The following is a 27219-nucleotide window of genomic DNA, read 5'->3' on the forward strand; positions in this document are numbered from 1 at the left end:
TCGACTGCACGTAATATGGTGATTTTAACGTTTTCCCGACCGCAGCTGCACTACTGCTCCGACACGTCGGTGTTATTGTCAATTTCCATAGTAAAATGAATGACGAGACCGACTGCACGTAGCATGGCCATTTTTGCGTATTTGGTGTATTATTGCAACTGCGGCTGCAGACCGCACGTCAAATCTGTCACCTGCACTGAATTGTCTTTGATCACAGATATTAGTAGTTTTAAGCAAAGAGGATATAACCACTACGTTCTAAGGAGTTATTACACCCACGGATAAACAACCCCGATGGTACCGTCGCCATATATCGCAGATATATCGGGGCGGCCAAGGAGCTCACAGATATCTGAACACGCCTTTATTGTCAAGGCGCTAGAGTGCATGTTCAGATATATTTAGCACCTCGGTCGCTCCGACATATCTGATGGCGACTGTAGTACTACTGTAAACTTTTTTGCTAATCTATATTGAGCCATACGAGTATCACAGAGCCAGTTAGGAAACTAGAATGATAGGTCCGAAAAAGAGAGTGTCAAATTCGGAAGTTAACTATAGTCTGGCAAACCCTTCGAGCAACACCGGCTTCCGACACGTCGGAAGGGAGGAGCCCAAGCGATATCTTACCGTACAAATCGTTCTGCCATTTTTTGCGGGGGAAAACGTGCACACAGTCGCACTTCTCACTCACTACTTGCAAAATCCAATCTCTAATTAGGATTGTTAATTTTTTTTAATGTTCTATTTCGAAAACCATTTCGAGATATTAGGTTTTTAAACAGTTTCCGACATTTGCTGCGATATAATAATCGAGGATTCAAGATATTTCAACAAACCTTTGACCTTCTCGCGAGGCTGAATATAATAATGTCATCGTATAGTAAAAGTTATCGAACCATAGTAAATAAATCCGTCACTTACGTAATTGTCAAAGATGTCATTGTCATCAATTGTCATAATAAAAAAATTCAGTTAAACCGCTAGTTTCTTACGATTTGATTTATAATTTTTAATACCTAAACAGTAGATTTTGATTGCTTAATATATCAAAAACCTTGTTTCCACTTGTGGGAATGATTTACAAAAATTATAGTCCGCGAAGACCTACGTGAAAGACGGTGTTGTCGTGAAGTAAATGTGGAATGGAATACTTCAAGTGTTACACACAATATTGCTGTGAGGATCACGTCGATGTAAGTATAAAATTAATATTATTTTACTACGAATATTTAAAAGTCCATTTTGGTGGTCGGGTCACTATTACCTATTTATTTTCTGTGATGATGTGGCCAGAATATCTAAAGACAAACCGTTTAACACAGCTTGTCCGCTACTAGCTCCGTTTTACTGATTTGAAGTTAAATTCAACAAACAGACATACATATATGTAACTTGCAAGCAATAAATCATATACATACAAAAATACATAGTTATATTCAAAATACAACATGAAACTGAAAAGATAATTTCTAATTTCCAGGTACCTACAAGTTGCAGTTCAAGGCTCAAGCTGCTGATATCACGATCATGGCGGACAAAACTAAAGTTAATAAAGAGTTGTGAAAAATAAAACATGTCTTATTTTTTACTTTTTTATTAATTTACGAAAAACCTGTTTCCCAAAAAAGTGTATACATTATATGTTCAACATGTTCTGCACGTAAGGTTGACATTGAGGGCTTTGTTTAGTAGCATTCAGTTGAAGTTGATTTAGGTTCTACTCTTGTTGATCCAGAAAATAATTGTATAGTTTATTATTAAATCTATGCCCACGCCCAGGCACAATTCTTGCTATAACTTTACATTCTCCGCCTTCTCTAGAAATTTGTACATTATATACATCCAATAAAACTAAGGTATATAACTTAAGGCAGATTTGTGGAATCAGCTTTCACAAATTTAGCGTATTTTGAGATTATTGATTTAGGGATTCAAATAATACGACGATATTATTTATAGATTCATTAAATAAACTGTTCTTTTATTTTTTCGTAGTTTTGCGAGGATAGCTATAAGCTCGACAGGGCACGAGCGATAGAGAGGCAAATAGAATACCGAATATCCGGCAAAGTGGCCAAATACCGAATAGTTGCCGAATATTCCTGGCAACTGTAATTGTATTGTAATATATCATATTATATAATGTCGTTTATGGTGACAATTTCTCATTTTGTCATTGCAAAGCCATTCCTGAGCTAAATAAAAGAAGCAATCATTTATTTTTATTACAAGGGGCAAAGATGTTATTTAATACCTCATGGTAACATATTGATATCCAAACATACGAAACGATACAAAATTGAACCACGAGAGAAGCGAATGGTTTAAAATTTAGAATATTGACAGTTGCGGAGGTCTCAAGGCATGAGGGTTAAACAAACTGTGTTACAGTGCAACACGTAATTCTTCACACCAACACGAGGAAACCATTTATTATTCAAATTAATTTATTAAAAGTTCTTTCTATCGGCCAAGGCGAGGGAAATATCTTTCTTCATAAAGGATTTCTTGTCTCGCCCGTCAAGTTTTATATGGATGGTGCGGTCATATCATAGAGTGCCGTCGCCCATTCACACCTGCAACTGGACAATATGAAGTGTAAATTATAAATTATTTTATTCATCATACTTCACTGTTTGGTACCTAAGGAAAGTAAAATTGGCTTAATATTGATACTTAGAAAGATAAATCTGTAATATTTTGCTAACACCGAACGACTGCCTGCCCACCATTGGATAATTTTATTCTTACGTGTCGCATCGTCATCTCCAGAACCCACGAATCACTTTGCAGAAATCAATAAAAGGCCTGCTAAAAGAGCCTACCTGGCATGGTTTTGAGGGGACGTTTATTACAGACTTCTAAATCCAGCCGCACGTTTCTGACGGCCGAGTACCTATACGTGATGCAGGTGGATCAAGTGCGCACTCCCCCCGTATATATCACGAACTCCATGAGTCCCGTTTCCGTCGGATTGCTGTGTGCGGTGGTCACGCATTTAGGCAAGAGGATGGGGAAGAAAATTTCACATTGTGAACTTACCTTAATGTTAAGAATAATTTTTCCTCTGCATTAATTTTATTTGAGTAATTTGATTGTATTTCGTCAATTATTAAGTCTCATTCAATGTTGAATTGCTTTTCATTTAATCGGCAATATTATCTGAATAAAGGATCACATTTAAACATCAGATTTTTTATTAATATTGCGTAGCTGCCTTCGTCGGACTCTGACTATTGTAGAAAGGCAAACTGGTGTTCTTTTTCATGTAGCATGTAGCATTATCGTCACTCGCTTCTTCACGTAAAAAATACAAAAGTAAATTAGTATTTTATTTGTACGTATGACATTATATGACGACATTGACAAGCCATCAACGAACGCTGTCGCGACTGCACGCCGCAACAGCCGCAGTCGTGCTGCTACAGTAGTGCGGCACCGCGTAACGTCGCAACTGCAGTGCAGCGGCAGTTACAATTGGACAGTCACCTTTAGTGTTAAATCACCAAGACATTTTAAACACCCACGACACGAATGATGTTTTTTTTAGCCGAATTACGAGAAAGAACCCACATATTTTTCAAAACTTTAGGCTAACTATCATCTTTGTTAGCAATGTAATAAAATATATATAAACTTGAGATGTAATATTTAAAATATTATAAATAAATGACTATGAATATAGTAATAGTTAGCAATGTAATAGGCAAAAACGTCTAAAAACTTGACGCTAACGACATCATAAAATACTATTATGTACCTACCATACCCCAATAGGGAAGATTTCCATTGTGACATAACACATAACGTCCTATCAAATGGATTCAAGCTGCCTTATTGTATTTTACGAGTTAGCTAATGGCGGACTTATCGATATAGTTTGCCAAACTTTATATCCTACGAAATATCATTGATACATGTATGTGTTGTTTATTTGACGATTTCATAAGGAGAATAAAATCCATTTAAATAGACGTAGACATAAATATCAATTTGGTAAAGAAATATTACAGGTCACAATTTCCAAACAACAACGTACAACTAATTTACACATTATTCAATTATTATTAACAATTAGTTAATTACCTATTCTGGTTTAATTTAAAATTTAAAAAGTGAACAACAAGAGTAAAAAGATTATTCGTTGTTAATCTACATCCATATTAATGCTTAATATAATTAATTACTTAATTAGTTACTGTTGATTACTCGTAGTACTTTTCTCTGTTCACAGAAACAGCATTTAAAGCAAATTGTCCATGTGACTGTATTTTGATGTTAAAACCGTTGCATAAAGAGCCATGTTAAACGCAGCGTCCAAATTGCACCGCTGCAACGCGAAACTAGTAGTAAACAGACGAATATAACAAAAAAGCATCCAAAATCGCGTGAAAAAAAGAAGGTGATAACGTACGAGTGTCGTTCAGTTTGGAATAGCCGTGGCCATTAAAGCTAACGAGCCGGGACGAGGACAAAATGTCCTGCCGTGCCAACAATGGCTACCTTTACCTTAGTCTGTACCTGAATATACCCGACATATTATCGCATATTGTGTTGGTAGACACGTCCGACTTTATGCTTTGCTGACTTTGGAGTTTTCACGGTTTATTCTTTAAACCATTACTACTTGTTCGGATCAGATCACAGTGTACATTTTAAATTTCGCTCGTAGGTACTGCAACTTTTAAAAAAACTTGACAAAAAAAAGAAAACCGAAAAAAGAAACTGATATGTTTGCAGTCGGTGCCAGGCCAAATAGTAACCATACCTGTGAAAAATAATCAGCTTTATCTCCATAAATCCCATTACAACTGTACTAATATTATAAACGTGAAAGTAATTATGTCTCCTCTTTGTCACCTTTTTACGGCTAAACAACTGAACCGATTTAGGTGAAATTTGGCATAAAGGTAAAAAGTTTAAGCCCTGTACCTAGATGGTCCTTGAACTTACTTTCTATGCAACTTCTATGCTATTACATGCATGTCTGATTTTGACTGTTATTTTATCCACTGCAAAAAATAAATGTTGAACAACTTTCAAATTCGGTTATTCGATTCGAGATTTTATTCTTACTATTCATGAGGACTATTTTGTAAGAAGAACCATTGAACATGAAAATGAAAAACCTCATATCTTCATACTAAAGGATGAGTCACGTTAGACCGGGCCGTGTCCGGGCCGAAGCTTACGGCGCTTACTTTTCTATGACATCAGAGGTGATCACATGATGCGTTCCATAGAAAACGAAGCGCCGGAAGCTCCGGCCCGGACACGGCCCGGTCTAACGTGAGTCATCCTTTATGCAAACTGACAAATTTTGAAAAAATAATCTTATTAGGAATATCCCATTAGGAATGAACATCCTGTACATATGTATACATAGAATTCTGTTCAATTTTTTTTAAATAAAATAATCATTTATTCTGGCGAAATAAAGCCTATTTCTGCAATTTAATTCTTCTGCCACACTGCAAGACAGTTTGTTGGCAGAGGGGACTCCCTTAAAACACAGACAGGTAGACTTAGCTAATTAATTGCCTAGTTAATTATAAAGTACATAGCCTACATAGGTACATCTTATTGCTGATGGTAGTAACTTCAATTAAATTTTGTTTAAAAGAAACCTTTTTTTTTTGGACTAAGAAACGCTCTCGACGTGACAGTTGTCTCACGTCTATCGCCCAAATTGAAATTGACGGGACCCTGCCACGAGCACATGTTACTGATTCCACTATTCCTATTAGGTACTTCGCTTTGCTTGGATGCTGGACAAGACACGTGAGGATAGTTTTAAAAATGCTACTATTTAGCCGTGCTAAAATAAAATACTTATGTAAATTACGCTATTTTAATACCTAAACGTTTTTAAATCTTACCTATAAACGGAGTAGGTACGTCTCTATAAGTCTGTATAAGGTATTTGACTGTATTAGAAATAAATTATTTTACACCATGCATGAAATAAAGCACCATAAGATTAAAAGAGAAACGTAGACAGCAGTTAATTTTAGAAACAATTTCTATTTTAAATCCCGTATTAAACATAAAAGAGTAGGTCATTTGATTGTGACGTCATATGCTAGTATTTTATATAAATTACATAGTAGCGAAATCGTTTCGACAGTTCGAAAAAAGATACTGATTTGACTAGTAGTCAAATACCCTATTAGAGCATTATAATTTATTTTACCACATTTTAATAGTGGCTCTGTGAGCTGTAGACCTGACGAAGACCCATGACTCCGTCATATTGAATCAAAAAAACTCTATATAATATATAATCAAACTGCTCACCAAATTTCACGAGAAACGTTCGAGAAATACGGCCTGTAGACGAGAACATCCGGAATTCCGGACGGATTCCGGAATTACGAATTTTGCCCAAGCTGAAATGGAGACCTTCGATAACGCTCGGTCAATTACTGTAACGTCTGAACGTCCGTTATGAACTGAAAAAAAATTAGGCAAACTATGTAATCGTATAACTATTTCGTAATATCGCTAGATAGATTCGAATTGGCGACACTTCTAAATGGTTATTATTGTTAAAAATCAATTACATAAAGTTTAATTAATAGAAAATCGAATCGAATATACCACATACCGGCTGGGCACATCCGTTTTAAGCACTTGTACAATAAAACTACTTTCACTGGTGGTATGTTATGTGGCACTAAAAGAAAGAAGTTTACTTTTTAACCCCGCAGTGTTCAATTTGTCGTTAGCAGCTTCCCACTTGTGGTCGCGCTCGAGTCTGCTCGTAATGAAGACGGATTTACGCCCGTTTCGCGTTCGCGGCTTTTTTCATTGTTTCCTTCACTGCAGTAACAAGAATTTTAACGATGAAATATTTCTGTTGCTTGCTGATTGCGCCACGAATGTGATTTCTTAACTGCCACTACTTGTAAATGCAACATTGTACATACAAAAAGGCATTTAATACATACCTACATACAATTTAAAATATTGTAAAGTGACTTTAATTTAATTGTAAGCATTTAAACAGCAATAATGCCGACGGTAATAAATACTTAAGCATAAAACATGCTATTCATGCCTCATGGAATTTTAACTGAACAGCTAAAGATTCAAAAACCACTTGAATCGATACCTATCAGGCATCCATTTCGAACGTTGCCCTACATTGTGAAATTAAAAGCGTTCGTTTTTTCGATATTTTTCATCATAGACTCATATTAAACAGGCATTGAAAGCTTTCGGGTTTTCCAAGGTTACCTTTACCTTTTTTTGCCATCTGCGTAAAAGCTTTTCAAAGGGATTTTTCCTCGGGAAAATTGAGAACGTTTACAATATGCCGGGATAATGATGATTCCTCGTGATTGGAACCGTATTCGGTATCAGATCGGATTCGACGCAATTAGACACGTTGCTATCTGTTACCTTAGCGATTTTTTTTTTTTCAAACAAATACTTTCAGCAAGTAAACAACGTTGGAAACTATTTTCTTTTTCGATGCCATTACCTTAGATAGTACCTAACTATCGTCCAAGTAGTGAATACCTCCAAGCCAAGTGTCTACACGATGTATGTTTTAATAAAATGATTGTACACCAAATCATTCGATTTCTTAACGTCGGTCATCCAGTAGTTTATGAATAGTGGGTATTACTGCAATGTTCTGCCACCAGAGTGCAGCACTAGCCCCTTTAGTAAACAATAGAGTAACAATATAGTGCCTTTAACAGTTTTTTGACAAGTTTACAGAGATAATAATAATGACATTGATGCATCAAGTCGGTTTGTTTACAAAGGACCCACTAAACGCGAATCCTAAATTTCGCTATCTGCCCTCTTTATCGCTCGAATATGCAAGAGTGACAGAGATGTTTGATAACGAAATTTGGATTTTCTTGTTTCGCAATAGACCCTCAGATTGTGGTAGTAGCGCCCTCTACGCAGTTTCGCGTAATATTCCCTTTTGCACGACAGTTACCGATGTAAGTATATTTTTCTCATTCACTGCTTATACTATAGGTATATATATATCTAATATATACATAGAGGTATAGGTACAGTCGAGTTCATAAATATGTATATATTTTTTTCACCTTATTGCAATGGATTAAGGTGAAGAAATGTTGACATATTTATGAACTCGACTGTACTATCTTACAATATACTTTTCACATGTATTTTAAAGTAATAAATAAATAAATATTATAGGACATTCTTACACAGATTGACTAAGTCCCACGATAAGCCCAAGGAGGCTTGTGTTATGGGTACTCAGACAACGATATACATAATATATAAATACTTAAATACATATAGAAAACACCCATGACTCAGGAACAAATATCTGTGCTCATCATACAAATAAATGCTCTTACCGGGATTCGAACCCAGGACCATCGGCTTCACAGGCAGGGTCACTACCTACTAGGTTAGACCGGTCGTCAAGTAAATAAGCTAAAAAAGGTATTATAATGTAGACTAAATAACACTAGTAAAACTAGCATGACATAGAAATGTCCTGCAATTTCACCGAATTCCGCGCTAGCGAAAATACAATTTACAATACGTTTCACGTAAATGTCACTTTCGGCGAGAACCAAACTAAAAAGGCGAAACATCGGATGTCGTTCTCGTAAAGCGCGTTATCTTGGTCGTTTCAGAGAAAAAAAAACTCATCGGTCGCTACTCGAGACCCATAAAAAGAGGCAAGTATGAATAAGAAGTTGTAGAGATGGTCGCGATAGGCTGGATGCGTGTTCTTGGAGTTCGGACGATAAAAGTAAGTTTAATGCTCGATCGGTTGCCGGCGACTATTTATCCGGCGGTTAACCTCGTCCAATTAGGGATAATTAGGCAGAAGGGTAATTAGGTTTGGAGTTAATATAGGTTTATGACACAACTTTTGCTTAAGGCTTCATTTAATTTAGGAACTTTATAAGTTCATACGCTAATCAGTAAGCCGCTTCCATTAAATACACTAAATATTTTTTATTTATTTGTTACTGAATTCTACGAGATTGCATACATGTATGGCTGAGAACCTAGGATATCAATTTGTAACATACTTGATGTAGGTTGGGAAATTCCCAAGTGTGAACGAATTTACGTCAATCACCTTTTAGATCTTGTTTTCTGTCCCGTAACCCTGGATGTGAAAGGGCCCTTGAGGCCTACTCGCAGAAAAAACAATTTAATTGAATTGTGACGTAACATTTAATCAATGACTCCTCATTAGAATTATTGTATTTATAACAATGTAATTCTCTAAACATAGATTTATTTTAATTCGGCAAAGTTTAAGACAATGTTCGATTCAATGCTTAATGAAGTTATAGATTCTTTACGAGTAGCTCCGATATTATGCTATCGCGCGGCACAGAAACTTGGAGCAAGTTTTACGAAGACTAACTTGATCAGATATTCACTGACAGATTATACCATCCCTTGGCCGAAAGCTACTCAAACATACCCTGTGATTACTTGATAAAATTAATCACATTATCTTAATCGGTTTCCGTGGTGATTCTTACTGATAACTGCCAAATATTAAATACGTATAACAAACGTGATTTTTGCCGTTTTTTTGCGCAATGGTACGGAACCCTTCGTGCGCGACCCCGACTCGCACTTGGCCGGTTTTATGTATATCTTATTACGACAAAATAGCAAACTTTTAAATAAAATAATAAGTAATAAAATTATTCTAGGAATTTTGCGAAAATGCTATAAAAAAATTAAGAGGGCATGTTTAAAAATAGTTTAGTTAGAGACTTGAGAAAACTGCCACATTTTAACTAATAAACTAGTGATCGTTTCTAAAAACCTTGGAAATTTTGACTTACCACGATACTCCTATTTTTATATACTTTACAGTGTAAAAGGTCTGAAAGCGAATAAAACACGTCATTAATTTAACACGAGTATTCTGAAATATTCTATAATAAAAGCATTGTCATATAACAAAGGAATATACTCGCAATATCAAATACTAAAGTTAAGTGGTTTTTCCCTAATCGCGCTCGGAGGGGACGTTAAAAAAACTAATTACGACGTAGTCATTAAAATGTATGGTGCTATTCGTGGCAGATGAGCTATGAGCAGTGCCCTGCTCTATGAGTTAGGGTGCTGGCAATTAGATGCTCAAATAAATTGTGAGTTAAGGTGCGTTGGGATAACTTCGAAAGCGGGGTCATTTTGTAAGCTATCAATTTAAAGTATTATGAAATGAAATGAAATGAAATATTTATTTGCTTAAACATGGTAATTACATACAGATGTTATAAATTAATTGATTTAGTATCACATGTTAAGCCAAAAAAATGGCATGCAAATTTAAAACTAAATAAGAACTTTTATTACAATTTCAAAATTAATATTGAAAAACAAATTTATTAAAATGATTAATATAACATGCAAGTCACATTTTTTTTTTATAACAAGTCACATAAAGTTTAATAGTACATACATTCAAGTATATTATTTAATAATCCATTAAGTATTATAATTATATCTAGTCTAGTGTCTAGTAAACAGAATCAGTCAGAAAATCGTTTAATGAGTAAAAGCATTTGTCTTTTAGCCATTTGTGTAATCTGGTGGTAAATAATTTGTCAGGTAATTGTCTGATTTCATATGGCAACTTATTGTACACAAGAATACTCATTACATAGCAGTTTTTTTTAAATAAAGAGGTGTTTAGATATGTTATATAATAAAAAATGTCACGCTCCGCTACGCCTGACACCACACACCACACACCACATACCCTCTATCCCCTAGGAGTCATTCGGTCAACGCACCACCACCGTATTGTATACTCGCTATACAATTTCATAAATCTACCTAAATGCTAATTAGACAACCGAATGTTTGGATATTTCGTTGGAAATTTTGTTGTAAATTTAATTCAACGCTATTTTGTTTTGAAGTTATGACAGTGGAGAGTTGCCCAACGATGTTTAAAAGGTTTTAGTGGTGTAAACACATATTTCAACAACAGCGTTTTGCTTGCGGCGTTTGGTGCAATATTTCTCAAATTTTATGATATTTTCATTTACAGTAATCGCTTACCATAGGCAATTCGTCTGCTTATTTGCCTCTTATATCATTTACCACTAATTTAAGTTTAATGTTACATGAACATTAACTTTATGGCTCTATAAAATCATCAAAAGTAAACTAACACGTAATATTAATAGTGTCGAGTAAAGTAAAGCATCGGGGAATTGTAAGTAATATTCGTCACGTAATGCTTTTAACAGACTAAATGGATTGATAAAAGCGTTTATTATGGACGCCTTAGTTATTGTTTCCATTGTAGGTGAACTCCCTTTCAAAAAGTAACATATTTAATGGTACATTGTGTATTAACAAGTGTTAACTAACACGAGTTCGTAATTCTTGTACCGCCCGTGACCCGTGACACAGACAATGTTTTTCATCACACTTGTGAGGAAAAAACAAAATTTTAAGCGAAATAATTCTTAAATGCGGTGACATTGCAAACATTCGTCCGTCATATTGTTATTTTTGACAGGTTAGGCATCGAAGGCACAGATCCATCCGAGATTCAGCCATGATTGTAAATTGTGTAAAAATATTTTAAATATTTCTAAACATACGAAAAAAAATCGTAAGCAAACATTTCCCTTTATATTTTATTTTAAACTCCACAAAGATACGTTATTTGTATTAATACTTTTATTAATATAAACGTTTTATGAACATTACACACCTATAATAGAGAAATCAACCCTTATAGTCGCATTACTCGTATCCTCGGCAACGTTCCTCAGATTTGTCTCCTTCCAATATCAAAGGCAGATATTATGATCAGGGACTTCGAAGAGCTATCAATGTGTCAAGAAGGAATAAACTCGCGAATCTGTCGTCATAAAAAAGGCCTTTTTAGTAATCTTTGATTTTATCGCACGTGCCGCCAAAGCGTTTTACTTGTCGTCTTATTCGCGGAGTTTTTATTCTTCACAAATAGGAAACGGTTCGTTTTATGAATATTGTTTTACGCATAACTGGGTCCGTTCATTCCTGACCGCTCGGCGCCTTTATAGGTACCTGTTATATTAGTCTTGCAAAATCAAACATGGTTTTTTTCTGGATCCTGAGTTAATATACTTACCTGTTTATAAAATTAGATTATTCGCTAGCTTGCTTTATTTATTAATGTTTTAAAAATATTAATAGATAAATTGGAGAGCGTTATGGAATAAGCGATCAAGCGACAATCAGTTGAAACCGAGAAAATTAGTTCGAGGGAATTGTGAATTGATTGTTGTAAGTGCATTTTTAAAGTAAAAATAAATAAATAATAAATGTATTGAATTAAATTGAATTGTATTGAAAAAGTTCAATTTTAACTGTGAACCTGTAAAATTGTTTAAAATTGAATAAGTATAAGTAAAAAACGGTTTACCTACTTTTCGCCGAAAATTGTATTGCAGAATTTCACTTGGCAACCAATTTTTCGCCAAAGTTTCATTTGGCCGAATTTCATTCCGCAACTTTACATAATCCAACCTAACCTAACCCAACCTAGTACGTCATTTTCATTTCCCAACTATGGGATTGGGAAATGAAATGGTTGCGAAGTAAGGTTATGCCAACGATTGGTTTGTTAAATGAAACTTAGGCGAAAAGTTGGTTGCCTAGTTAAATTAGGCGAAATATACCTGTTCAAGTTTTGAAATTATGTACACTAGCAAAAACTAAAACTTTCGTATCTATAGCCTAATGATTGTCGCGTATGTCTCTATCGTATACAAACAAGAACTGATCAATTAAATACTTAGTCATCATAAATCTATTGTTAACTTTGAAACTCTACTACCTACTACTAACTAACTAGTAGTTAACTAGTTCACTTTTTAAGGATTACCTACCTATTTGGAAAGTGATCCACAGAAGTAGCCGTGAATTTACTAACACAATAGGTTCGTTTATATATTAAATATTCGTACCTTCGACGACATGAAAACGAAGTACAGTTAAACTTTTTTAAAGACTTAATTGAGATTACAATTGGTAAAAGCTATGTAAAAAGTTCCTGAAGGTGCGGGGAACGTCAATTCGATCATAGCGCACATATTAGCTTAACCTTTTGGACCTAATTTTAAAAGCGCATACCTACTACCTACTACTATTAAGTACCTATCTTAATGAAGTCATTAAGTCCCTTAGACAATACAGCTTCTACGCGTTAGTAGTACCTATTTAAGCAAAATAAAAACCTTCAATCTTACCGACAATAACCTTTTGCTGTAATACGTCACTATTTAATTCTATTAAACATTTATGATGTAGGGTAGGTGTGACCTTGTTCAAAAGAAGTTCAGACGTCGGTGTCGGGACTATCTAGATTATTTCCATTAGAATTCAAGTTGACGATCGAACCTAATAAAATATTCAATTTTAATTCTAAGCAAACAGAATACTTCATTTGTTACGCCTATAGGTACATACCTAATTGGAATGAACAATGAGGGTAAAATATGACAATGGAATAACGAATAAGATAAAGGTGTTTGAATTGTAATTCTAGAGCAAACTTCAAGTCTCATTTAGAATTTATGTAATTTTCATAAGCCATATCATTATTTATTTTACTGACGGTAAAATATGACATATGAAACTAACAATGTGAAAGCATTCTCTCATTTCAATATATTTATTTAGTTTACAGTTTTATGATTGATAAATGTTAGAAGTCGACGTCGTAATCCTTTTGAAATACAAGCTTTGGGTTTCAGATTCGGCCTCACAGCAAGGCAATTACTTATTTTAATATTTTGCTTACCAGTCGAGACTCAAGACTGTGTTCCATCTTTTTATCTTCAATCATAATACAACAATGAAATGGTTTAATAATTAAATTAGTAATCGAAATGTATTATTTCTCTCTCTAGACAAGCCAGCCTCCTATTACTTGTGCACACCACGCATAACAACAGAATGTGACTTTCGGAAACCAGTCCGTCGTAGGTACTTGATTTACTCAAAAATACGGTGAACAATTGAATGAATAACTAAAAAATGCGATACCAATATCACATCAGTCTCTTGCACAGATTTATGAGCGAAAGTATGACGCGCTGAGATTAGTATACAACAAATACGACAATTATACAAAGTATCAGCCTATTTTAAAGTGAAACTTTTATTCTATTGCCTTAAATATTTTTGTCTGTCTTTAGCATGTCACAATACAGAATTACAACATTAATAAATTGTACTTTATTTCTAGTACTTCATAGTCTTTATCGGACTAAGGTTAAACCTTAATTCACGAAGGCTGATATTTGCTTGTAATTTCATACAAAATTGTAAAGACAGTAAACCTTATTAACCTTAAATACGGTGCGGTTTAACACGTCAAACTATCTGTCAAATCCTACGGTGAACGGCAAATAGACATATCTTCATAGGAAATAAGTTTACAATTACATGTGACTTAAGATTAAAAACGCGATTTTAATACCCTAAATCGAATAATTTTCCGAAAACAAGTTTCACTTGCACTTTTCATAAAACCACACAATTACTTTATTTTAATATTTTTAACCAAACACGTAATCCCTGATTTTAATTCCGACGCCACAGGCTTAAATATGTTTTACCAAGACAGCCGAAACGAGCAAAAATGTAGCTGGCCAGCTTTATATTTGTTCTGTTCCTTTTTTGTGTTGGATGCCTTTGTTCTAGATTTTCTTTAACCAGATTTTTTGTTCTAGGCGTGGACGACACACACAAGTTTTTGGGCAACGAAACACACACAGACTACTTCAGATTATTATTAAGAGACGGCAACTACCTGCTCGTCGGAGGAAGGTAAGTTATTTTTTTTATGTAAATGTATGTAATACCTATTTGCTCGTTTACAAAGGCAACTTGTCTAACACTAGTCTTCTTTAATAGATGCCTTGCGTGATTACAAGCACATACTTATACCTACTTATAACAGATGATGGAAGAGAAATTAGAAATCATTTGAGGGTTAACATATGTCAATTAAAAAGTGTCCTCTGACATCTGTTTAGTAAGAACTGTACAGATCTTAATTTTCGTTTACTTAAACTTGATTTTCTTTTAAATAATTAAGCGAGTTGTAGGGCAAAGTATAGTAGTAGTTTAAATTAAATTATTATTTTATGCAAACAGCCTCGATTAATTGTTTGAAAACTTATTATAAGTCAATCCTTTTGTAAGTCTCGGTGAAAAGTTCTCGACCTTCATTCACAAGTAACTTGGAAACTGCCGATTAAGATCTAGACCAATTATAAATATGGACTCAAAATTCCAAATCATTTACGTAACCAGTCTTTGTCCTTAAAAGGGCCATTGTTGCGTCTGGTTGGTGAATAAAGTTTAACATTCAAATAAGGTGCTTAGCTTTTTCTGTTCCACTCCAATTCGTAGCGAAGTTAGTCTGCCCTTAAACCGCAAAGTAAAAACGTGCTGTATCTCTCTGTGACCGCAGCTTTAACTTGAACGCATCGCGTTGTTCCTTTCTGGCTCGTTATGCTGAGATAAATCCGTCTCTTTTGCATTTATAAAGAATTTCGGCTTGTGTTTGGAGGAGGCGAGAGACTTAAAAACACCCCTCGCGCTGCCGCCGGCCTACAGTCGCCATTTTATTACAGTTTTTGGGCTGTGACATTTCGATGTCGATGCAGGTATCGACAGTTATTTATTTATATATTTTTTTTGTGCTTCTAGTCTAACGCGTCCAATAAGACATACGCAACTATTGAATTAGTAGTAGTAGTATTAGTAGTAAACTCTTTATTGTACAAATATACATATTAAAAATTACATGGTACAAATAATAAGATGTACAAAGGCGAACTTATCCCTTTGAGGGATCTCTTCCAGTTAACCTTTGAGTAGATGAGAGGAGAAAGTGAAAAGAGGGTGACAAATGTAGCAAAATGTACAACAAGGTACCAGAAAGATAAAGGATATAAATACATACAAAATTAATAGGATAAACATATAATATATTACACAAAAAGGAATGGGGAAAATACACAAAAAATTTGAAAGAAGTAGAAAAATATAAAGCAACATACAATACAAATATAGGCACATTAATCAATCAAATAACCATAGCTTCTTTAACCTCTCCTTGAACAACGCAAGCGATTGCGCCTGTCTGAGCGAAACTGGCAGCTCATTCCACAGCTTCACTGAAACTGGATTATTTTGTTTAATGTGATATGTATTTATTCGCTTAAGTCAGGGTGTCTAGGAAAGGTGACAATCGTTTGCGCTACGATAACGAAACGCTTTGTTTTTATCACTCTTTCACAGCGACAGTGACAGTTGCGTTTCTTCCGCTACGGAGCGTAAACGATTGGCATGTTGGCTACGCACCCTGGTCTACTTTACAGATTGCCTGCTATAATTGCTTAGTAGACACAGGGAGTGTAGACACCTATAACTACCTATATGTCTTTAGTTTGTTATAGGTATTAAAAAATGTTAACCCATTTTTTATTATTAAAATTAGTACGTCAATCAAGTCTCATGTAGCAAACGTTAAACAAATTCCTTTTGTGCCATATTCTGGTTTAACTAACTTAACTGTTTAAACAGTTTATCCCAAAGCAAGTAGGTTTTCGTTTCAAATAAGTAATATGTTTTATCGATATACCTCGTTACATCACTCGGAGACAAATCTGCCTCGCGATATGGAAGCCAAAATACCGCTGATTACTTACATTGCCGCAAATTTCGATGTTTGCCTCACATACTCGTATTTTAGGTATATTTATAAAATATCTGTTAAGTAATCGCACTTAAACTATCGTGAAACATATTTCAAAATATTTATTACACCCGCCGACGTACGACGTACAACCGCCGCGTACACTCGTGCCTGAGGAAGGATTCCCAAAGAATCCGAAACATGTCGCCATAAGCGACTAAAAATAATAGTGAGTAAAAACCGTACTAATAAATATCTGTTAAGTATCAATAATTGTCATAGAATATTGGACGGGGATCAAGAAACGTATTCAAATACAAACTATCATAAGATTTAATAATGATTCAGAAATTTGCCATAAATACGTTTAAAACTGTAAAAAAAACTCGCACTAAAAATATAAAAGATTGTGAGTCACTAAGAAAGATGATCACGCAAAAACTACTTTAAATGAAATACATCAAACAGATTTCAATAAAATTTCATTTCAATCATTACAATAATAATGTAATTAGTAATTAGTATTTTAATCATTCTACAGACCATCTTGTAAACTTCTATAGTTAATAAAGGTAAAGTACCTACCGTACCGCCATCCTTCAGTCGTACTACATTTTATTTTACAAAAAAGATTTCATAGTTGACTTCCGTTGCAGCCAGCGCACTTGAAAACTGCACGCTGCATGAAACTGCACCAAAGTTGTTTACCTGAAAAATAAAACCCGATTCTCGCGTCAACCTCGCGATTCGCGATGAAAAATTCGCCCAGGTCGCCCTCGGCATCTGTCGGCAACGCCACCTAGCGATTCAGAAATATCTGGCTACAATTTCTATATCACACAGTCGCATTGTTTCTCAAAATTAGACTTTAAGCTCAAATAAATAAGGTGCCACTAAAACTATTGTCGGACCACATAATTTGAAATATTCATCCGCCCGTGCTAAGTTTGCATTTCTTTCTAAATCAGATTTACATGACAATGGTCACGTCGTGCGATGAAAGTCTCATTGCTAGAGTTCGAGAGAGGTTTTATTAAAAAAAAGGTTGCAATAAAACCGATGCCCATTTGCTGACTCGACGTTTACATGACAGGCTAACAAAGACTATATGATATTACTTTTCTGGGGCCGTTTAGGTACTCCAGTGAAATAATTTCATCAAATGCATTAGCGCAATTGAAAAATGGAAAGGGAATGAAAAATTAGGCCAGCAAGCGAATGCTCAAAAAAAGTTATAGAGGGAAATGCTGGGAAGACAATTTTTGACTTCGTAACTTTGTTTGGACTAGTTAGGAGCTTAACTTATCAAGTCCCCGGCCGTAGCCCTTGCGCCGGGGAGAGAGGAGGGTTTGAAGGTTCCATTTTTCGGTTTTTCGATTATATCTCGTAAACTATGCGTCTTAGCGACATGGCCACTTATACAAAATGAAAGGTGATTAAATTTGTTACAAGTTTTCTTAGTCAAGTTTTTCGATATCATGTGTTTTTGAGATATCCGCTCTTGAAAGTTTATTCAAGGCTCTCAATTTTATCTTGATACCTACATCAGTGAAGCTGCTAGGCCGTGTTTGGTATCGTTTTCGTATAAATCGCGGGTGCTAAAAGGGGGGGTTTCGTCAGGGGGCGAGGGTGAGACACTAGTGTGCGTAAAGCACCATACCAAGGTATCACACTACATCCATTTCAAGCTGGCTATAATTTGTTTTTCAAAAAACACAATTTGACCGAATCATATTGTTAGGACAGCTGAAAGGATTTCCTTGATACTCGTAATGATCCTGCCTAGCTCCGCGCCATTTCTAGATTTCGTATTAAAGCAGGCTCGGTTAATTTGGCCCCGGCTACACGGAAACGTTATTCCGCCTGCGTCCCGTTTAATGTTATTCTACTATAGAGGGTGTGAGCCTCTTTTGTGCCCTTTTAACTAAATTAACGTTGTCCCGACCAGACCAGAGGTGTTATAGCTGACCATTTCCTAAAGATCTCCGTATAGAAACCAATCTTTCCTTACGAGGGGCCAGAAATGATTGGATTGGTGGCGAGTATGTGATAGCATGCCGTTCTCGCTTACTCCCATTTGTATGGTTTCGTTAATAAAAGGGAAACATTATCAAATAGATCGGTTGATACTAAGTTGGTAGTGTTTTTCATAGGCTTCACTTGGAAATGACAAGTTGTTTTACTTACAATACTAGGTATTTTTTTAAACATTACTTTAGTCATTCAAATGTCTACTATTTCATATATTTTTTTTTTAAAGATTCAAATAAACGAGCATTTATTTACAAAAATAAATTAGAGTAGGTAAGAATATAAAAACTTAAAGATATTTAAACGAAACATATTACAAACTAAATTAAGTGATAATACTAAATATAAAAATAAAGTGAAATAAACTTAAAAATACGTAAAAGGACCTTCTAAATTTTGCCCCCTAGGCAAGGTGCCCATCACGCAGGCGGCATTCCCGCGCTGGATTGCTATGGCCAATCCTTGCGCGAGAAAGCCGCCCGCGCGAGATACTATAACTTATTCTGTGGCGCGAGGGTCACCTGTGGCCTCCCATAGGCGTTTGCTGAGCGCTTTGTGGAGCCCTCGTGGCCCCCCGTATTACATTTTTTGATAACAATAATAACTTATATTTGGCTAGATTCTATACTTAAATAATTAGTGAGACTTTTACCCTTCTTCGTTTCATACTCGTACCTATTTGTGATGTTTCTAAGTAAGCTTCCAAAAACGAGCATTGGCTTTATCATTAGTTCTTTAAATATTGAAACCTACTGCTACAAGAAATAAGAATACTAATTAGTCTTTAATACATGGCCTTTAAACGCCGCAATACGGCACACAAAACTTCGGTCATAACGCTAAAGCCGGGTGCACACAAACCTGAATAAACAAACTGTTGTTGATTAATCTTGTTCACACATGGCTCTGTTTAAAATCAATTTCGGTACCAAAATCAATTTTGCGAACAAAAATACGGTATGTATTTAAAGTTCCAGTCTATGAACGAAAACCTATTATTTTCGGCTGGCACAATTTTAATTTTGTATCGGAATATTACATTGTCTGGTAAACTGCTGTTCTTCTATAGGTATGGTTTAATGAAAAATGATTTGAGCCAAAACGAATGAGTTTAAATTATATTTGATCTAATCTATTATTGGGTAAAATGATGCCGCGAATTCAATCATACAGCCTCATGCGAAATGAAAATGAAATTGTTTTATCAATTTCCAACATAACTGCTTATAAACTATATCAATAAATGCAGAAACGCAGCTTTTTATACCGAGGCAGGTATTAATTCTAAGCCTCTTTTTTGACAGAATTTTCTTATAACATTGTATTATTGTGTAGCATTGTATGTATAAAAACGAACGAACGAATTAAGAACGAGCTTAATCACTTAATTATACCAATGAAAGCTATTAATTCCAATTCCAATTGAGTGTAGTAGGTAACTTTGAAATCACAACTAAAACTCTGTGTCAAAGAATACGCAAACCTCAGATCTTAATAAAAACAAAGGATCTAGAAGATTTCTCGTGGCAAAAAAGGAATTAAGGTAATCATCGCATCCATCACCGGTTGCGGGCAACACCCAGAACTGCCCCCTAGGGAGCCTTGAGCTTCGCCGGTTGATGAAGACGCATGCGCTGGCCTGCCGGTTTTGACGACTGATTCTAAGAACTATATGTCTGACCTGCGGGCCAACGGTCGAGACGAAAGAATTCAGAGAACGTTTATAACTAATATTTTCGTTTTATTTTTATTTTATTAATCATAATGTCGAAAACTGCTGTAAAGTTGTATACATTTTACGCTTAAATGCGATGAAATAATAGAATGTGAGCTTATAGTACCTATGCGTGTTTACTGCGTGTTACTTAAAGAACTATTATAACTAATCAGTTTATTTTTCAAAACTTACGCATCTTTGTATTAAGAAATTGTCATGTAAAATGTGAAAATGTAAAACGCACGTGCAAAATTTTCACGATATTATAACTCTTTCAGTTAATAGCCTATTTAAAATTTAATTCAACATGTATACCCGTAAATAGGATTTCCTTTAAGTAAAGCCGAAGTCAATAAAGCAATCGAAATTCTAAAACACGGTACGGAAACAGCTAATTTAGTATATTGTGCAAACAACGAAGGGCTAAAGTTCCCTTAAGGGGCAACTGGCTCCCTTCAATTAGAATTAACTAAATGCGAGGGCGTATGCAAGCTCCCGCCGATACGCAGAATAACGTGATTTAGCCCTGTAACTAGCATTCATCACTCTAATAACACCAACCTGACAAGCTTTACACACAATAATGCATTTAGAGTATTTACAGCTTATTTGAAAATTGATACTTTGATCGCTAGAGAAGCATATTATATCCCATTGATGAAGATTTGCGCCTCAGATTGTACGAAGTTAAGTGAACTGATGCATACTAATCAACGGTCTAAATCTGAAAATAAATATTTGTCAAAGTGTATATGATATTTTTATATTTTCTTAAATAAAATGTTGATCGAATAAAGTTTGGTGCAAATCGCGTGCTGATACGCATTTCGCGTAACAAGCAAAGCGCTCGAAAAGTTAACACAATCATTTGCCCATTCGGTAATATATAATATACATCCCTTAAAAGAGAAATTGTATAGATAGAGATATAAAGATATAATAGGTACCTACCTACTTAGTAGAAAAGATAAATACTCTTACAAATATGTTCTTACAAACAAGACCTTTGAGAAAACTAAAGTTAATACATTCATATTCAAAGCCAGCAAAGCAGTTTTCGCCAAGTAGCATGTAAGTAAAACATGATTATTATTTCGTTCATACCCCAGCGTTCTTTCGCTAAAACAATACACGAGTCGTAGACGCAATTTCAACCGATCCCTGGGAAACTTTGTACGTAGTGCCTATATTTGTTTTGGCCTAAACAAATAAAGTAGTTTAGGGGAAAACAGATCAGTTAACTTGTTAAGTGTGTAAGGACGGCACCTCCGCCGGATTTGTTGCGAATTGCCCGCTGTTTGCTGCCCGACCGAGGCTCTTTAGTCTTCCACGCTGTTCGTGGGTAAGATCAAAAGCATACGGATTAAATACGTGTTTGTAGACACATACGAGTATTAAATATAGACTACTATACCCTACCTTAAATATGTATATACGTGTGTCTACATATTCTTGAGATCAAGGCAAAACTGCGGTTTAGGTACTTACGTTGTTAGGGAGCGCTATAATATGTATAGTCTATTACCTATTTAGCATTTAAATTATGTGGAACGGACAAGGCTCGGAACCGGTTTTTTCTTCATACAAAAAATACCGGTATTATTACGTTCTTTTTCGTTCTTTGGTTTATTATTTAATTTTTAGAGGTACAATCTAATAATACGAAGTTGTTACCTAAATACATGATTCGGTCCTACGTAAAGAGCATAAAATAATTAAAGATATTGGGCTATTTCTTGTTTTAAAAAAAACCGGTTCCGAGCCCTGGGAACGGAGACCTCGCTAATGTGACATCTTCAATAATAGGTTTGAGTAATGAAGCTTTGTATTGGGACTACCAGTTTTTATTATTATTTGTTGTCTCTGCCTATATGTACCTATAGGGATCGAACAGTAATATAAGGTGGCGTGACGTCGTATTGCATATTATTGACAGAAGATAGAGACTTTGTAATATTTTTGTATATTCTCTTAACCATTCGTTCCATTCAAGTCTTAATTAATTTGCTACTTCTGTACCACGTTTCACAAAATTGCTACTTCTATAGAGAAGTATATAGATACGCATACGCACTTATAGGACGCATGTGTACTACCGCAACCATCGCGTCGCTTACATAAAATTAAAGCCTGTCTGTAGCGGGTGTTTATCTCCGATATTTGGGGGTAATTCGGTAAGTGATTGACATGTTTGTCGTTAAATATTGAGCCGTTCTGCGCTCGAATTACTGAATCCAACACCTCAAATGACGGTCGTGACGACATAATCTAATATAGATCCTCAACTGAACATAGAGAGATAATTATATTTACGTTGACGGGTTCGCGGGTCATTCAATTCGAAATATGAATGGTACAGAGGAATTTGCAGCTATTTGGAGTTTACTACCGATACTAAAACCAAGAATTGGTTTGTATTAAACTACTTAGTTTTAGTATTGTCTTTGGTTACCACGATAGTTACTCGTGAAATAAAACTATGAAAACGGATAATATCGCCGAGTTTCTTGCCGGTCCCATATTGGGATACCCTCCTACAATTTAGGAGGGAATTAAATCTTCTCGGGTCAAAGGTGTAGTAGGTCAGAGCCGGCGTAGCTTTATCGCGTAAATCTTTACTTGAAAATTGTATAGTATAACTAGCCTTATGAACCGATTTTGCATGTACAACGGGCCTTAAAGTTTATAGTTTATTATGGTTCATTATTTTTGTATATGGGTAGTTTTGCACATTGTAGTTTTTCCTCAGTCACCCGTTGACCACGAACGCTGTAAAGGGTTCGAAATATCGGGATGTATTATAAACTCAATATACGCGATGTAATCCGTTTTTATAGTTTTATTTTACTTAGCTTTAGATTTTTATGTAAGCAACTACTTTCATAATATACTCGTATGCATGTTGAGTTTGCCTGTTATTGGGTAAATACTCGAGCAATTTGTTTTTGTTTCCGTGTTTAACAATACATTTTAATACGTATTACGCCTGTTGGCAAACCTTAAATACATAAAATAAAATTAAAAGAGGTAAATAATGAAACCATAAATGCAGCTATCGAAGTCATCAATAATAACTTCAAAGCAAATTGGAAATGGTTTTGATATTACTGAAACTATCTACAGATAAAAATCTAACGCTTCTAAAGAACGTGCATTGAAACGAATTGAACAATAATGAAACGAACCGACGCTCGCATTTTATAGCTACAGCAGTGTCACTTTCTTAAAAAAACAATCAAATTATACAGCATAGTACGGAAATAGTGCAATCATCAAAAGAACTCTCATAAAATAGCGCACCCTATTGCAGATTGTATAGAATCTCTGCGTCTTAGCCATGATTTAGGAATCGTTATCATGGTGGGGCTTTAGTAGGGGACCATATCGGAACAGGGAAAAACAGATAATTCACCAGACTTTGCCGAGTTTTATCTCATTTTCCTACTTTGGGTGTTGGATTACTTACTATACTTATAAAGTTAACTATAACAATCGCAAACATAACATCGGAAATAAATCGCCGAAAGAACGTATTTCGTTTGTTATGAACTGTGGCCTCATAGATCCAAATTGAAATCAAGCTTCTAAAATTCTAAAATTTCTAATCATTCTTAAAAAAAAATATATATATATTCTGGTATTCATGGCCAGGTGCGAATCTTAAGTGTTTACAGGCGCCTAGCGACAGCCTTTTTGATAAATTAAAAATATGATTCCCATGCTATGATTTGCTATACAATCGATCACCATATGCGTAAGGGGCGTTCCTCAAAGGCTGCGAACAACATAATAGCAGTATGTGAATACAAGTTAGGTACACTTGAGTTGAACGATTTGCATTCACATACTATAACCAACAATTGCAGATAAAAACACTTACCCCTGTCTCGATAACGTTTATGCACTTATTTCAACAATGAATGAATACGATTTCAATTAGTTTATTACCAGATTGCACCAAAAACTGAGTTATTTCCTTATAATTTTATCCGCGGACAAAGTGACATTCACTTGCCGGACCGGATCTTTTCTCTCGCCACCCTCATTTTGTAAAAATTACAACCTGACGTAAATCAATGACAAATATAAGCGATTTCTGAGACCCATAACGACATCTATCCCAAGATTGAGTAAACAATCATTACACAACACATACCTACCTACTGCTTACATACCAGTGAAGCAAACTACCTTATTCGTAAAAAGGTACCGAGTAGCCAACCGTTGGGACATTGACCGTGACGTCTAATTCAAAGTCGTATGTGACTATTAACTTCCTATTATGACATGACTATTTGCCATTAACCGTAGAATTTGACGTATTCATACCGTATTTAAGGTTAATAAGGTCTACTGACCTTAAAATGTTGTATGAAATTACAAGCAAATATCAACTTCGTGAATTAAGTATTGTATCCATGATGTTCGAAAACAAAAACACGTATGCTTATTTTAAAGACTATGAACTAGTAGATACTTACCATCTTACCATTACCGCCTGCGATACTTACCATCAACATTTATAAATTATATTTAGTTAGTATTTACAATAAGTTTTTATTTATTTAACTATCGATTACGAACACATTTCATAGTGCATTTTATATTGTTTAAACGCTATTTCATAGCTTGGTTTTAGCATTTGATTAAACAATATTTCTTGTGGGGCTTGTTTTCCTCTTTTTAGTGTGTGGGTTTTTGTTTTTTTTAATAACGATTAATTTTTTTATCATTTGGGATCTGTTGGATTCTTCTCTGCCCCGTTTAGCAGAATAGCTATTAAAATAGCGAAAGATCATGAAAAAAACCATTATGGCTTAGAAACACTTTCGTAAGTAATTCGATGTTCGATATCGTTTTCTAGATTCTTGGGGGTTCTGATTTTGAAAATTATGATATTTATTGATTGGCGGTACGAAGTTCATCAGGACCGCTAGTACAGGAATGAACTACAATCCGTGTTACTAATATACGTAAGCCTTGAGCGGCGCTTGCCTTGTCACTACATAGTATAAAACAAACTCGCTGTCCGCTCTGTATGTATGTCTGGCCCTATGTATGCTTAGATCTTTAAAACTACGCAACGGATTTTGCGGTTTTCACCTATTAATTGAATAATTCTTGAGAAAGGTTTCAGTGTATAATTTGTAATTTTTTGTGTAACCCGTGCGAAGCCGGGGCGGATCGCTAGTTAAGAAATAAAGGTAATCTCATTAGGTAGGTACTTACTTACCTACTTTTGGAAAACAGTAATTTTACTTCTCCAGTATGGAAAAAATTGTGTTCAATCTTGGTAACACGATAATATTAACTGATATTACAAAACATAACATGACATTAACAAAGTTAGTATTTAAATCGATACTGTTTTCTAAAACCTATAACTATCACTATTTAACATAGATGCTGGACCTAGTTACGTGGTAAGTGTAAACCGTGATGGCTAACATGTACTGATCTACACAGGTACATAACATACAGATTAGCGGTATATTAGCTTGGACTTAATTAATGCACTGTGGCTATTGAACTCGCGTCATTTAGTATCACACAGTAATCTGCTTAAACTTATATCTTAGGTTTATTATATCATTATGTATGTCTGGGATTCGAGACTAACTAGACAACCGCGTTACAAAACTATAACAAGTCGTTTTATATTTAGGGTGGAACAAACAATTAGTGCCTGACATTTAGTAATTTGTATTAAACCGGTGACCGAATTATACAATACCATTGCGATAAAAAACCGGCCAAGTGCGAGTCGGACTCGCACACGAAAGGTTCCGTACCATTACGTTAAAAACGGCAAAAAAATCACGTTTGATGTATGGGAGCCCAACTTAAATATTAATTTTATTCTGTTTTTAGTATTTGATGTTATAGCGGCAACAGAAATACATCATCTGTGAAAATTACATCTGTCTAGCTATCACGGTTCATGAGATACAGCCTGGTGACAGACGGACAGACAGACAGACATACAGCGGAGTTTTAGTAATAGGGTCCCATTTTTATCCTTTGGGTACGGAACCCTAAAAAACAATAAGTAAATGATTTAGGTACTAAACAAATTGTTAGAATTTATTTGCTTTCATAAACAATTACCTGATTAATAAGGCCAATTCGAACGTACACTTGACATCAAAACGATATCTAAATGCTTGCTGTATCATTCGCGCGTTAATTTCGCTCGGACTTGTCCGTACATGTATTAAAGCGAGCGAGACGCAGGGGCGAATGATAACTAACTGATATCATTCAGATATCGTTTTAATGTCAAGTGTACGTTCGAATTGGCCTCAATGATTGGACGTATAATGTAATAGAAATAAGCACATAGATACCTAAAGGGCTTCATCAAACGTATTATTACTAACCCCTAGAATGAAGCAGATTAAAAAGCGCAATGTTCTTAAATAAATACTTCGGGTGTGTCACAAAAATGACACTTTTTATTTGGTATCACGTCAACAAAAACAGGCAAACCATCCCATTCCTACACCATAAATCATGACGTCGAAAGAGCGAGACAACAATTGGGCCCCGAGGCTTTGTGCGGTCGGTATTTTGAACGCTTTTAATTAAAATGTTAAGAATTTTGTATTTTGTATGCGAACGTCGGACCCACCAGTTTAATGAGACTTGCATTTTCTCCGTCTCAGCATTCTTCGCCCACGCAATCGGCGGATTTAAAGGGTTCCCGGGGCTCTTATACGCTGGTCGTCATATCATAACACTGAAAGGAGGACTGTGACAAAGAGGGAAT

At 35.2% G+C, this 27219-nt stretch overlaps 1 protein-coding gene across 2 annotated transcripts in view; it reads left to right on the plus strand.

Annotated features, from left to right (window-relative positions):
• LOC134749719 (semaphorin-1A) overlaps positions 1-27219 on the plus strand; it is a 427168-nt gene that overhangs the window by 365433 nt on the left and 34516 nt on the right. For both annotated transcript variants that reach the window (XM_063684737.1, XM_063684738.1), the window contains exon 2: positions 14727-14823. In XM_063684737.1, coding sequence (XP_063540807.1) covers positions 14727-14823 — 97 coding nt within the window. The remainder of the gene's footprint in view (positions 1-14726; positions 14824-27219) is intronic.

Source organism: Cydia strobilella, chromosome 18, assembly GCF_947568885.1.
Source record: "Cydia strobilella chromosome 18, ilCydStro3.1, whole genome shotgun sequence".
NCBI classification, from domain to species: Eukaryota; Metazoa; Arthropoda; class Insecta; order Lepidoptera; family Tortricidae; genus Cydia; species Cydia strobilella.